Source organism: Gymnodraco acuticeps, unplaced genomic scaffold (genome assembly GCF_902827175.1).
Source record: "Gymnodraco acuticeps unplaced genomic scaffold, fGymAcu1.1, whole genome shotgun sequence".
NCBI lineage: Eukaryota > Metazoa > Chordata > Actinopteri > Perciformes > Bathydraconidae > Gymnodraco > Gymnodraco acuticeps.
Window position 1 is genome coordinate 18993 of NW_022991838.1, and position 12244 is coordinate 31236.

At 39.3% G+C, this 12244-nt stretch overlaps 1 protein-coding gene across 2 annotated transcripts; it reads left to right on the top strand.

The window, feature by feature from the left end:
• The first annotated feature begins 8799 nt into the window (after nucleotides 1–8799).
• On the top strand, nucleotides 8800–11703 carry LOC117535384 (paired box protein Pax-3-B-like). 2 transcript variants are annotated; one of them, XM_034199827.1, is made up of 4 exons: nucleotides 8800–9158; nucleotides 10272–10507; nucleotides 10665–10791; nucleotides 11479–11703. In XM_034199827.1, exons 1-4 carry the CDS (start codon nucleotides 9104–9106, stop codon nucleotides 11628–11630), a joined length of 570 nt encoding a protein of 189 aa, XP_034055718.1. In that variant the 5' UTR covers nucleotides 8800–9103; the 3' UTR covers nucleotides 11631–11703. The 2 variants fall into 2 exon arrangements, with proteins under 2 accessions (XP_034055718.1, XP_034055719.1); XM_034199828.1 differs by having other exon boundaries at nucleotides 10665–10719; nucleotides 11479–11643.
• Nucleotides 11704–12244: the final 541 nt, after the last annotated feature.

Sequence of the window (12244 nt, forward strand, 5' to 3'; positions counted from 1 at the left end):
GTGTTTCAGAGCAGTGGGCTGTGTTTCCAATCAATCAGCCAACTAATCAATCAATCAACCAATCAATTGACTGCCAGACTAACCGACGAACCGATTGACCAACCAAATGATTAATCAGCCAACCGACCAATTAACCAATCAATCAATCGAATGACTGACTGACCGACCAACCGACCAGTCAACCAACCGACCAATCGAATGACTGACTGACCGACCGATCAACCGACCAATTAACAAACTGACCAATTAATCAATCAATAGAATGACTGACTGACCAACCGATCAACCGACCAACTAATTAACCAATCAATTAACCAGTCAACCAAATGACTGCCTGACCGACCAACCAATCAAACAACCAATCAATCTAATGACTGACTTACTGACCAACCAACCTAATGACCAATTAAACAACCAACCGACATTTTAACAAACCAACCAATTAACCAATCAATCAATCTTTATTTTTATAGCACTTTCCATGCACAACAAGTCACACTAAATGCGTCACAACCCAGAAGTAACACAAACACAACCAGTTCAAAAACAGATCACTTTGTGATGAATAAAAACAGAGTATTGAACTTGAAATTGAATAAACACAGAACTGAATATAACAAGAATGCATTTAATCCAATTAAACCTACGTTGAAATGGTTTGCTCTTAATGTATTTACTGATGATTAGGCTCATGTGTATGCAAACACAACACAACACATTTTTGAATTGGAATCACATTCAATATTAAAGCATTTTTCAGAGCTTGAGGATTATCTGCATCGAATACGCCCCCTGCTGGTTCTCAGGTAATGCTACATGCTGTCAAAACCTTTCACAGAAGTGGAAGAAGTTCTCATGTATTCTACTTGAAAAATATACTAATACTACAGTTTAAAAATACTCAGTTACAAGTACAAGAGTATTGGCATCAAAATATACTTTGAGTACCATATATACTTATTATGTAGTATGGCCAATTTCTGAATCCTATATATTACATTTGTGTGTTATAATTATTAATGCGCTAACTATATAGTATACTTTATTTACCAAAAGTACTAATAGTAAAAGTAGTAATACAATAGTTCAGAAAAATAATCTGCTTCTGGGGAATGACATATGCTTTGTTTTGCTTGAGTACAAATACTACAGTTTAAAATACTCAGTTACAAGTTAAAGTACAGAAGTATAAGCATCGAAATATACTTTAAGTACCATGTGTACTTATTATGTAGTATGGCCAATTTCTTAATCGTATATATTACGTTTTTGTGTTATAATTATTGATGCGCTAACTATATAGTATACTTTATTTACCAAAAGTAGGAATAGTAAAAGTAGTAATACCATAGTTCAGAAATATGCATTGTTTTGCTTCAGTAAAAGTATGAATGTACCAAAACTAAAAGTACTCTTAATGCAGAATGGCTGTTTTTAAATGCACTTATTCCTCTACTTTAATCTTCAATAAACGTAAACACACTTTCAAAACATCCCACACACAGATTTCCCGCACTTTATTAATCAACCCATTCAACACGAGATGTTTCCCCTCACACAGAAGAGACCCAAACCGTCCCCTCGACAACCACAGATTTATATTCGGGACACGAGGCAGGAGTCACATGCTCCATAAAGCCGTCACATTAGAGCTGGCCCTTTTTCATACTCTCATGTTATTCAGACAACACTGAAGCCTTTTGTTTCAGAGCGTGGCTGTAATTTCAAATCAGATACAGATACACTGATTTCTGGAGAATAGTTTGAGACATTGTTTACAAATTGAGTCCAAACTGAGACGCGTGTTGTGATGAAGTGACGAACATCTTCTCATTAGCCATTAGGCTCAGCCTCTAAGCTGTTATTGAGTGCTAGTAACACATGCATTATAGGATTGTATAGAGTAAGGCCACTTATAACCTTTGATGAATATTGGACTCCTGACCTTCTTGCTGTCCAAGGGTCAAATTTAAACCGTTCCCAAATGTATTTATGTCGGGATAAAGGTTTATTTGATGTCGCTGCCAGAGAAATAACATGTTTGCTTGTACACTATGTTGTATAAGTATGATCCCTTTCAGCAGGTTTGGGTTTTATTCAAATGTAAGCTGTTATTTACACCCTATCCGTTTTTAAGAGTGCGCTTAAGACCTTGCTGTTTGATAAAGCTTATAGTTAGGGGCTGATTAGATTCAGCCCCTAGTTTTGCTGCTATAGGCTTAGACTGTGGGGGGACACCTTACTTCTTCCGTCTCTCTGTCTGTACCTGTGTACTCTCATGTTCCCATTAACCCAGCTTCCCCACATTTCTTTCTTTTTGGTGTCTATATACGCCGGGATCCGGAGTCGAGGCTGAACCTGAGTCCTGATCTGAGTCCTGATCTGAGTCCTGATCTGAGTCCTGATCTGAGTCCTGATCTGAGTCCTGATCTGGATCCTGATCTGAGTCCTGGACTTCGAGTCGTGGCTGAACCTGTCCCTGCGGTCCTGCCTGACTCTCATCAAACTACCTCCCTGATGGCTCCCACAGGATTGTAGCTGACATCCTCGTGGATTCATCTTCTTATTACAGACACATGCATTTCCTAACATTCGGTCTATATGCTGTAAAATGTATTATCTCTTGGATTTACACACGGCATCTATTGCACGTCTGTCCGTCCTGGGAGAGGGATCCCTCCTCTGTTGCTCTCCCTGAGGTTTCTCCCATGTTCCCTTTAACTGTGCGTTTTCTCTGGAAGTGTTTCCTTTACGATGTGAGGGTCTAAGGACAGAGGGTCTAAGGACAGAGGGTCTAAGGACAGAGGGTCTGAGGACAGAGGGTCTAAGGACAGAGGTTGTCGTATTGTCATACTGATATTCTGTACACACTGTGAAGTCCACTGAGACAAATGTAACATTTGTGATATTGGGCTATATAAATAAACATTGATTGATTGATTTAGTGCTAGTAACACATGCATTATATTCTTTTATAGAGTACAAATAAGGCCACTTATAACCTAAAATGAAGGTCCTTGGGTCCAATTTGTTCCCGAATGTTTTTATGTTGGGATTAAGGTTTATTTTATGTTAGTGCCAGATAAATAACACGTTTACTTGTATACTATGTTGTATAAATATGATCCCTTTCATTAGGGTTTGGGTTTTATTCCAAATTATAGCATCTGTGGTCTTTTAGGGGTCAATTATGAAAAAATCGTTCAATATGTTTTCCTTTTGTAAATCCTCAGAAATGAGGTTGGATTTTGTGGAAATGAGGTCCATTTGCCTACTTTTCAAAAAGAAGAATAACACTTGTCTTAATAAGTAGGATTGCAGTTGCTTTGAAAGGTGGTAACATAGATTAGGAACACAACACAAGGGTTTTCCAATGTTTTAGTGGAAAATATTGCACATTGTGTTTATCTGTATTATAAGACTGTCAAGATTATATTAATAAAACATTTAGCCTACAGTCCGTTTATATACAAGCTGAAATAAACCGTCCAATCGTGCAACAAGCTGTTAAAATTAGCTTTAACCAACTTCTGTAATAATTTACTATTATATTCCAATAATGTAAAATATTCCAATTATAACCAAACATTTTTTTTCTTTGTTTAAACTTTAAGCTATATATAGTTTTTCATTAAATGATCTTATACAGTATTCTTGCTCCAGTAAAATCCCAATGCAGGACTGTAAGGAGCTATTTGTATTTGTTTAAGATATTGTTTCTGTTGTTAAAAAAATATCTAAATATTCCTGGAAATAAACTGTGTAAAAGTGATTTGATTTATTTCGAATGTGTACAAAAATAATACAACAATTGACCATGAGAGTTATCATACAAAACAAAATTAAGCAGTGTCAAATTGATATACAAAAATATTACTGATTTTAAGTTATGTATAAACAAATGATCTACTCAATTACACATCCGAAAAGTTATATATACAGAGAGATAGAATCAGAGACCCGCTTTAATGGTCTCACAGAGCACACAGTGAAATGTGTTCTTTGCTTTTAACCCATCATGGAACCAGGAGGCTCGTACTAGGAGCAGTGGGCAGCTATTGTACAGCGCCCAGGGAGCAATGGGAGTGGGGGGTGTCCGGTGCCCTTGCTCAAGGGCACCACGGCAGGGCAGGAGGTGAACTGGGACCTCTCCAAGTAGCAGTCCACACTCCATATTCGGGGACTTGAACCGGCGACCCTACGGCTCCAGTCCAAGCCCCTACTGACTGAGCCACTGACGGGATAGAGATACATTAAGTCAAGGGCTGCACAATGTCAAATAGTACTATTGCATATAAAAACTACGTAAAGCAAATTAAAATGACACTGTATCAATATGACATCGTTAAAGGTTCGTCCTGATTTCTTCCACAGTACATCATAATATACATTATTATTAAAGGGCCTATCACAGCTCCGTTATCTCTGCACGAGTTATCACCAACACGGGGTGCAAAGTCGACTAATTGATTTGACAAATGTGTGCTTGTGAACGCCCCCCCCCCCCCCCCCCCCCACCCCCCCCACTCGCAGCATGTGATGCAACTCATTTATTTCTCATCAGGAGAGATTTCTGACTCTGAATGTCATCCTCCGGTAATGGATTGGCCACGCAGATTCAGTGTCGCTTTAAAGAAAAGGCCGAGGTATGCATCATGCCTGTCTCTGTTTCCCATTTGCCCTTTTCTGTTTTGCTTTCTCCTGCTTGGCTCTAATATCTCATTTCAGAAAGATCACTGACTGACTCCCCAATCGTCACGTTTGTACGCAGAGAGGCTGACGGTGTCCTTCTTTAAGAGGAATAAGACAAAAGCAAAGCAAATAGTATTTATAATCATTTATTCTGGGACTCAAACTGCTCAAACCACGTGTTGGTGGCCGTTTGATTTATTCACATGAAGCCTGTTATAGCCTAGCTTTCAGAGGTGGAAGAAGTACTCAGATTTAAGTAAAAGGAGACACACTTAATTCTAAAAAATACTCTGTTGCAAGTAAGAGTCCTCAAACCACATAGCATATTCATAAATACCAAAACAGTAAAAGCACTCGATAAGCTGGTTATATAATGAATTACCTCGTGATTAATGACGCATTCATGTGTTCATCATAGCTGGTAAAGCCGGGGCTTCTTAATATAGATATTTTAACCGATAATTGTGTGTTCATATTTACCTATTAGTTGATTTTTTATCAGCTAGTAATCTGAATCTGTGAAGTAACTCAAGCTGTGGGATAAGTGTGTTAGAAAGTACAAACTTGGCTTCTAAAATGTAGTAAAGTTAAAGTTAAAATGAACATATTAGTAGTACAATAAGAAATACAAAGTGTTGAAATACTATGTTACAAGTACAATTAAATTATTAAAAATGTTACTTTAGTAAAAGTGTTGGGATCAAATAAACTCAAAAACTCTACTCATTATGCACAATGGACATTTGTATGAATGCATTGTAATTATTAAAGTGTTCATCAATTTGATTTAGCAGCTTGTAAACATGGAGCTTAATTGAATGACTTTGTACAATGCCGGATATCTTAATGCATAATAATTAATTAGATAATATATATTTTTTAATACATTTGAACCTGCAAAGTGTTGTTAAATAAAGGTAATGCAGTAAAAAGTACAATACTGTCTCCCAAAATATACTGGAAGTACATACAATTAAACACACTTCATTACATTGCACTGCTCTATCACTCATAATACATCAGTGATAGAGAAACTAATAAGAATAATTCATGACACCCTCTTTATCCCTTTATCAGGTGAAAGCCCCCCGGTTATTCCTGCTTATTTTAAACCCCTCACCCCCCCCCCCCCCCCCCCCCCCCCCCCTCTCTCCATTGTTACCGCGCGCTTTTAGTTTTTAGTCACATTTGAAGTGTGCTTTCCTCCAAAGTCTCTCAAAGAGTTGAATGTTCATTGAAACCTGCTCAGCCTGCTGTGCGTGAATGAAGGTGAATGACAGGGACCCCCCCTCACACTGTGTTAAACCCATAGGTGAGTTTGAGAGGAGGGGAGGGGGGCAAAAACAAAAAGGTCAGATCAGGTGTTGGGGGGTTGCAGCTTTAGTTTTATCACGGGTCTTAAAGATATCAGGGGTTTCCTTGCAGAGAGACTTAACTCACATTTCAACCTTACTCCATGTCGGTTTGGAGCTTTGTTTAATCACGAATCAATATTTAACCATTTAAAGCAAAAAGGCTTTCGGATTCTGATTCTGATTCTGAATGTGCTTTATTTACCTGGACCTGAACACACTACGTGATTTTCCTCATGTTTTTCATGTCAATTCAAACCATTCACGGAACATACATGTGCGCGACTCAATGGATGAACAAATGACGTGACCATTTCACGAATTCACGCGAGACTTGGTTGGTTTATTAGTTTGGTGTATTATAGTGTAGTCTAACTTATTCATTTATATTTGATATTGTGTGTTGTATCAGAGTCAGGTTTATTGCCAGGTAGGGTTATTAGCAGTGGCGGACTGGCCATCGGGACGTTCGGGACTGAAGTGGGCCGGTCGGACGATGTGGGCCGGTCGGATAAGTCACTCGCACCCCCTCCCCCGTCGACAATGTACTAGCGGTATTTACTTGCGGTACCGAGATGGCCGGTCGAGAGTCCCGGGCTGATTTTTAGTCCCACACCGCCACTGGTTATTGGGTATTTACTGAATTTGCTTTAGTTGTTAAACGCAGAGGAATTACATGTCTATTAAAAAAAAAAAACTATTGTAAAATTAAAACAATTAGAAGGTAAGAAGAGCAGATGCTTATATATCTGTCTACTGTTGATGTGTAATTATTTCTTCACTTAAAAAATATATTTATTTTGTTTAGTCGTGTAGAATAACCTGCTGCTATAACAAAAATAATGTCCATATCAATAATGTTAATCTACATGTATCGGATGTAAGGAAGGGTCGAAGCAGCAATACCTTTACTGTTTATTAGAAAATAAGTGATTCTCTTTTTGTATTGTATTGAAGTTCAAACCCACGTGGTTATTATTTAAGATTGGATAACTGCTGTGTCATGTTTTCATCACTTTCTTTTAACACGCGGGTGTCACTAAAACTCCAGAGGAAGTGTCAGGTGATTAATAAACCTTTCAAAACTAAAAATAACGTTGAATCACTTATCAAAAAATATAGTGGTGCATGCATGAGTGCAAAGACTCACATGCTAAAGCGACAGGATGGAGTTCCTGTTTCGCTGAAAGAAAACCAGCTTGTGTTTGGCCCTCTGCTTCAGTGATTGATCAGGAACTAACGGATGCTCATGAGTTCTTTTAAAGACTTCTCCATTCTGCTTTTTGGGCGCGCGGACAGCATTGATTATTAGACATTTTGGGGATGAACCCACACCCACCCACTGGTCCATATTGTTGCAGCAGAGCCTCAGACTGGCTTTACGGCCGCTGGCGTCGCGCCCTGCTGAGGCGCGCGACCCTCAGACTGAACACACAATACATTCCTCGAGCTGCACACACTTTTAGCACCATTTGTGTCACATATGAAGCCATGGGGGGGTTGACACAAATTAGGGGTCGTGTGCAATGGCATGCACTATACGCCAAGTTTGCAGATGGCTTTACGCACAGGTTGGCGAGAAGAGGAGAAATAGTGGAATATCGGGGTTTTGGGTGAATTTAGCGAAGAGACACATCTCTAGTTTTACCTTTTGAGTTGTTGCGTCATTTGCCAGCTGAATTATTGATTAATGCCACAGACAGGTGTGGTTTTATATTAAGGATGTGATAGGAACAAGTCAATTAAAACAGTCATTAAAAAGGAGATGCAGGAATTTAGGGCTAATGATAATTACATTTGTTTGAAAAATACATTACACTTTTGTAATTGATTCATAAATAACCCTTTCTGTCGATAGATTCTTAGATTACAATAAAGGCAATTATAATTCAACATCTAACAATCAGAAAACTCAACAATAACTATTTTAAATGCTCAGTTTTAGTTGGGACTATTTTTTGTAATACTTTATTTTGAGGCTGAGTTTATTGCTGGTGCGGCTTTGGATATTTATTTGTTTATTTAAATAATGTGTAAGTAGAATAATGCTTTCAATGTCTGTTGTACATTACACTGTGTGGTATCATTTATATGCACTCTTTATATAGTTCATAACTTAAATGTATTTGGATTTCTACATGTATTTTATTGTTGGTCATTGCTGCCTTTTGCATTTTTATATACGTTTTCCCATATGTGTCCTTCTTGTAAATTAAGTAGGCTATATTGAGAGGAATGGGGAGAACAAATATGATTATGAGTGTATGCATGCAAACAGTTTGTTATACGCTTGAACTTGCATTGGTCTTATCTTCATGTTTATCCTTTATTATTATTTTTTTATTTTTTTTATTTTTGAATATAGAGGGGAAAATACAATGAATCGAAAGTGATTTACTGCATGCGGCTCACAACAGGCTGTCCGTGCAATATAGTAATACTTAGCAAATGAACCAGATGATTTCACCTCGCAGTGGTCACGTGCTGCCCCACTTTCCTCCCCGCAGTGGACTCAACACACAGTCAGCTATCTGAGACTCCTCGCCGGTTAAACAGGACCTTCGGAGACTCTGAACTGACGCCCTGTCCCGTCCGAGCGGAACTGTGACAGCGTCTCTGATTGGAACAAAGTTTCCAGCATCAGCCAATCCGCGCACAGCACTGAACCCTCTCGACCAATCAGAGCGAGGAGCGCTGCCGGGCACCGAGAGGAGCTCCGCTACTTTTGACGCTCTGCTCTCACTTTGAACCGGTGTCAACAAACAACAACAACAACAATATATTCCTCCAGCTTCACTGACATTTCCAATACCTCCTTATTCTGGCGATTTAAACCGAGGAAACTACTTTTTAACATCCACACAAATCCCATTTTCTCCTTTTTGTTTGGAGGCTGACCTCCAGGAAAGCTTCATCTCAGGCGGAGAAAACGCGATTTCAACGCCGACTTTGCTGCTTCAAACTCGGTGTTGGAACTGCAGTCTCCCCGGCAGGAGGAGGTCCCTGAAGGCACCGCGGTGCTTGAGGTACTGAGTGCGTTGGCGGGGTCAATCCCCAGGATGATGCGACCCACGCTGGCTCAGAACTACCCCCGCAGTGGCTTCCCACTGGAAGGTAAAAGGCATCACATTTACCCAAAGGAAGCCCCGGATGTTCAGAGAAGATGTTTATTTCAGAGCTAAAGTCACTTTCATTTAACCATTTCACTTTCTCTCAACATCTTGGATTAGAAAAACTAACTTTTTGCAGTTATGGTTGTACAAGTTTCGTAGGATTATATTTTAGTCGCTGAACTGACATATTGTGGCTATTTATCCTTTTATTTTTAAGCCAGAGACTTGTTTGTTCAACACAAAAATAAAACTGCGTGCAGTTATAGGTCCAGGATTATAGAATGACTTTTCACTGAGATCTGAACTGAGATCTTCTGTAATAGTTATCATTTCTCCGCAGGCCACATTTGTGAAGCCACATGCTTTCTTTCCACCTCTGCTAAGAAACAGGGACTCGAATAGAGTTTCTTCTCAGCAGCCGAACTCACCACTTTTTTACATTATATTATGTTTAGGATATTTTTATGACCTCGCCTTAGAAACCCAAACTTGGTTCAGTTACAGGACTCAAACGTCCAGCAGCTGAACTGACACAGTTATGTAGCCTGCGTTGCTTTTAGGCCACTAAAGTCTTTTCTTCCAAACCTCGGCTTAAAAAACACGAACTTTGTGCAGAAATTACATGTTTTTGTGATATTTATTTTGTATTACTCTTGCAGCTATCGTCTTCCATTTCTTGTTTAGCAACACACTTCCGTGCAGCCTTTATAAATGATTAGGCTATTAACAATATTGCATACAATAAAAACGTATTTAATGGAACCATTCTTGTCATAATGGTGCGTACAAATGTAACACATTTATTATCAGCTGTTTGGGAGCAGTTAAAAAACACACTGCTTAATTCTTTATTATGTTGTTATATTGAAGGTCAGTTGAAGCTCCTCTGTGGACAGCATGGTGACACCAAAGACAACTTTAATGGGATCATATTATGATAATATGTTATTGCGTAAAATGTAATTTATTATCAGCATTTTAAGAGCTGCTAAAAACACACGGCTTCAGTCTATATGATATGATGGTAGATAAGGGGCTTTTTGAAGTCCAATAACATCATCATCACCAAAGTGACCCTCACCTCTCGTATTTTTTATTTTATTTAAACATGTAGTGTCTACCCCGTTGGGTCAAGGCCGTGTGAACCAGCTCGGAGGAGTTTTTATAAACGGCAGACCTTTGCCCAACCACATCCGACATAAGATCGTGGAGATGGCGCACCACGGAGTCCGGCCGTGCGTAATCTCCCGGCAGCTGCGCGTCTCTCACGGCTGCGTCTCCAAGATCCTGTGCCGGTACCAGGAGACCGGCTCCATCCGGCCCGGGGCCATCGGGGGCAGCAAACCCAAGGTATAGAGAATATACATGTGCCATGATTCCATGTGAAATCCTTACATTATTGTCAAACATCCATGAACGTGTTTTTTTGGAGACATTGCACGCATTGTGCCCCCAGGGCCACAACACAGTGACTAAACTGTGCCACTTTTCTGACCTTTTGAAGCAGGGGACCACGCCGGACGTAGACAAGAGAATAGAAGATTACAAGCGGGAAAACCCCGGTATGTTTAGCTGGGAGATTCGGGATAAATTACTGAAGGATGGGATATGTGACCGCAACACCGTGCCTTCAGGTAAAGAAGGGCAGACATGAAATAATCAAAATGATCACCATCAAATCACAATATTATCATAAAGCCTGGTCAAAAATGTTCATTTATAAGCTTTATTGGTATTATATATTTTACTTCATTTTATGTTCGACATACAAAATGAACTTTGACCATATTATGATAAAGGCAGTTGAACTTTTGTTCCTATATATTTTGCACTAAAAAAGATTACCAATTAGGAGAGGATTAAGTTAAACAACTCAAAGCAAAACTCAAACCTTTTTTCAATCACATATATTTCAATGGCCCATTTGCTGTCATATATTAGAGCGGTGCCAATTAACAGTGAGTATTTTAGGAGAAAAAAACAATAGACATTTTGTTGATTTAAACTTTTAATGAACATTATAATGGAAACAAAAAATATATTACTTCATATAATTTTGTAAAATAATTACTTGTACCATTTCATTATACAGCCAAAACGAACATTTTAATGTCTTTTTAAATTAAAAAAACGTAACAATTATAGGCTAAAATTATAAAAACACATTATTTCAACAAAACTACCATTACTTAAGTGTTTCAACTTTTTTAGTGACTTATCCCAACTTCACTGTTATTTATTTCAAGGTGCAATCACTGTTTTCCAAAAAAAACAACTACATACTTTTTTGTAATTTCCCCTTTTTGACCGGTTCTACGCAGTGAGCTCCATCAGCCGCACCATGCGGAGTAAGTTCGGGGGGAAAGGCGACGAGGAGGAGGATGAGGAGGAGCTGGAGAGGAAGGAGCTGGAGGAGAGCGACCGGAGGGCCAAACACAGCATCGAGGGCATTTTAGGAGACAGATGTGAGTGAAATCTCCTCTTATTGCTGCTACAGTGGAAGACAAACCCTTATCTCCCTGAACGTCAGTGAGCTCACACATCAGGTCGGATCAGATATGGTGCAGTGAGTCCACGAGGGAGGGTTTTTACTATGATTTTTACTGCTAATCTGCGGTGCTTTTTGGAGTGAAAATGTACCATGAGTCCGTCTATATTCTCTAATGTGCGGATTTGATTACAGAAGATAGTGCTCTTGTTTCCCTCGTGCAGACATGTGTGAAGCTGCGACCTGTTGATGGTTACAGCCGGCTGTAAAGCAGTTTATTTGCTGGTGTAACTGCAGGGCTCTCTGTGGAGTTTTAGCATGCTGTAAAGTTGTAGGATGGGGGTGGAGTGTGTGTGTGTGTGTGTGTGTCGTCCTTTGTTAGGAATTCTTTATCGACCATATCTCTCCCGCTAATGCTTTTCCCATGAGGCCTCACCGTAAATCAAGCAGCAGGTGATGGTGAGGGCGAAGTGTGTTTTCTGTGTGTGTGTGTGTGTGTGTGTGTGTGTGTGTGTGTGTGTGTGTGTGTGTGTGTGTGTGTGTGTGTGTGTTCAGCAGTGTGCATGAATAGCCATGGAAGTCTGCATATGCCCATATTC

What these genes read in the sequence shown, in the direction of transcription:
- LOC117535384 (XM_034199827.1), top strand. Translation starts at nt 9,104, where the DNA reads ATGATGCGACCCACGCTGGCTCAGAACTACCCCCGCAGTGGCTTCCCA. An exon ending in TCGGGGGCAGCAAACCCAAG is followed by an intron (nt 10,508 to 10,664) that starts GTATAGAGAATA and finishes CTTTTGAAGCAG; the next exon opens with GGGACCACGCCGGACGTAGA. An exon ending in CCGCAACACCGTGCCTTCAG is followed by an intron (nt 10,792 to 11,478) that starts GTAAAGAAGGGC and finishes GGTTCTACGCAG; the next exon opens with TGAGCTCCATCAGCCGCACC.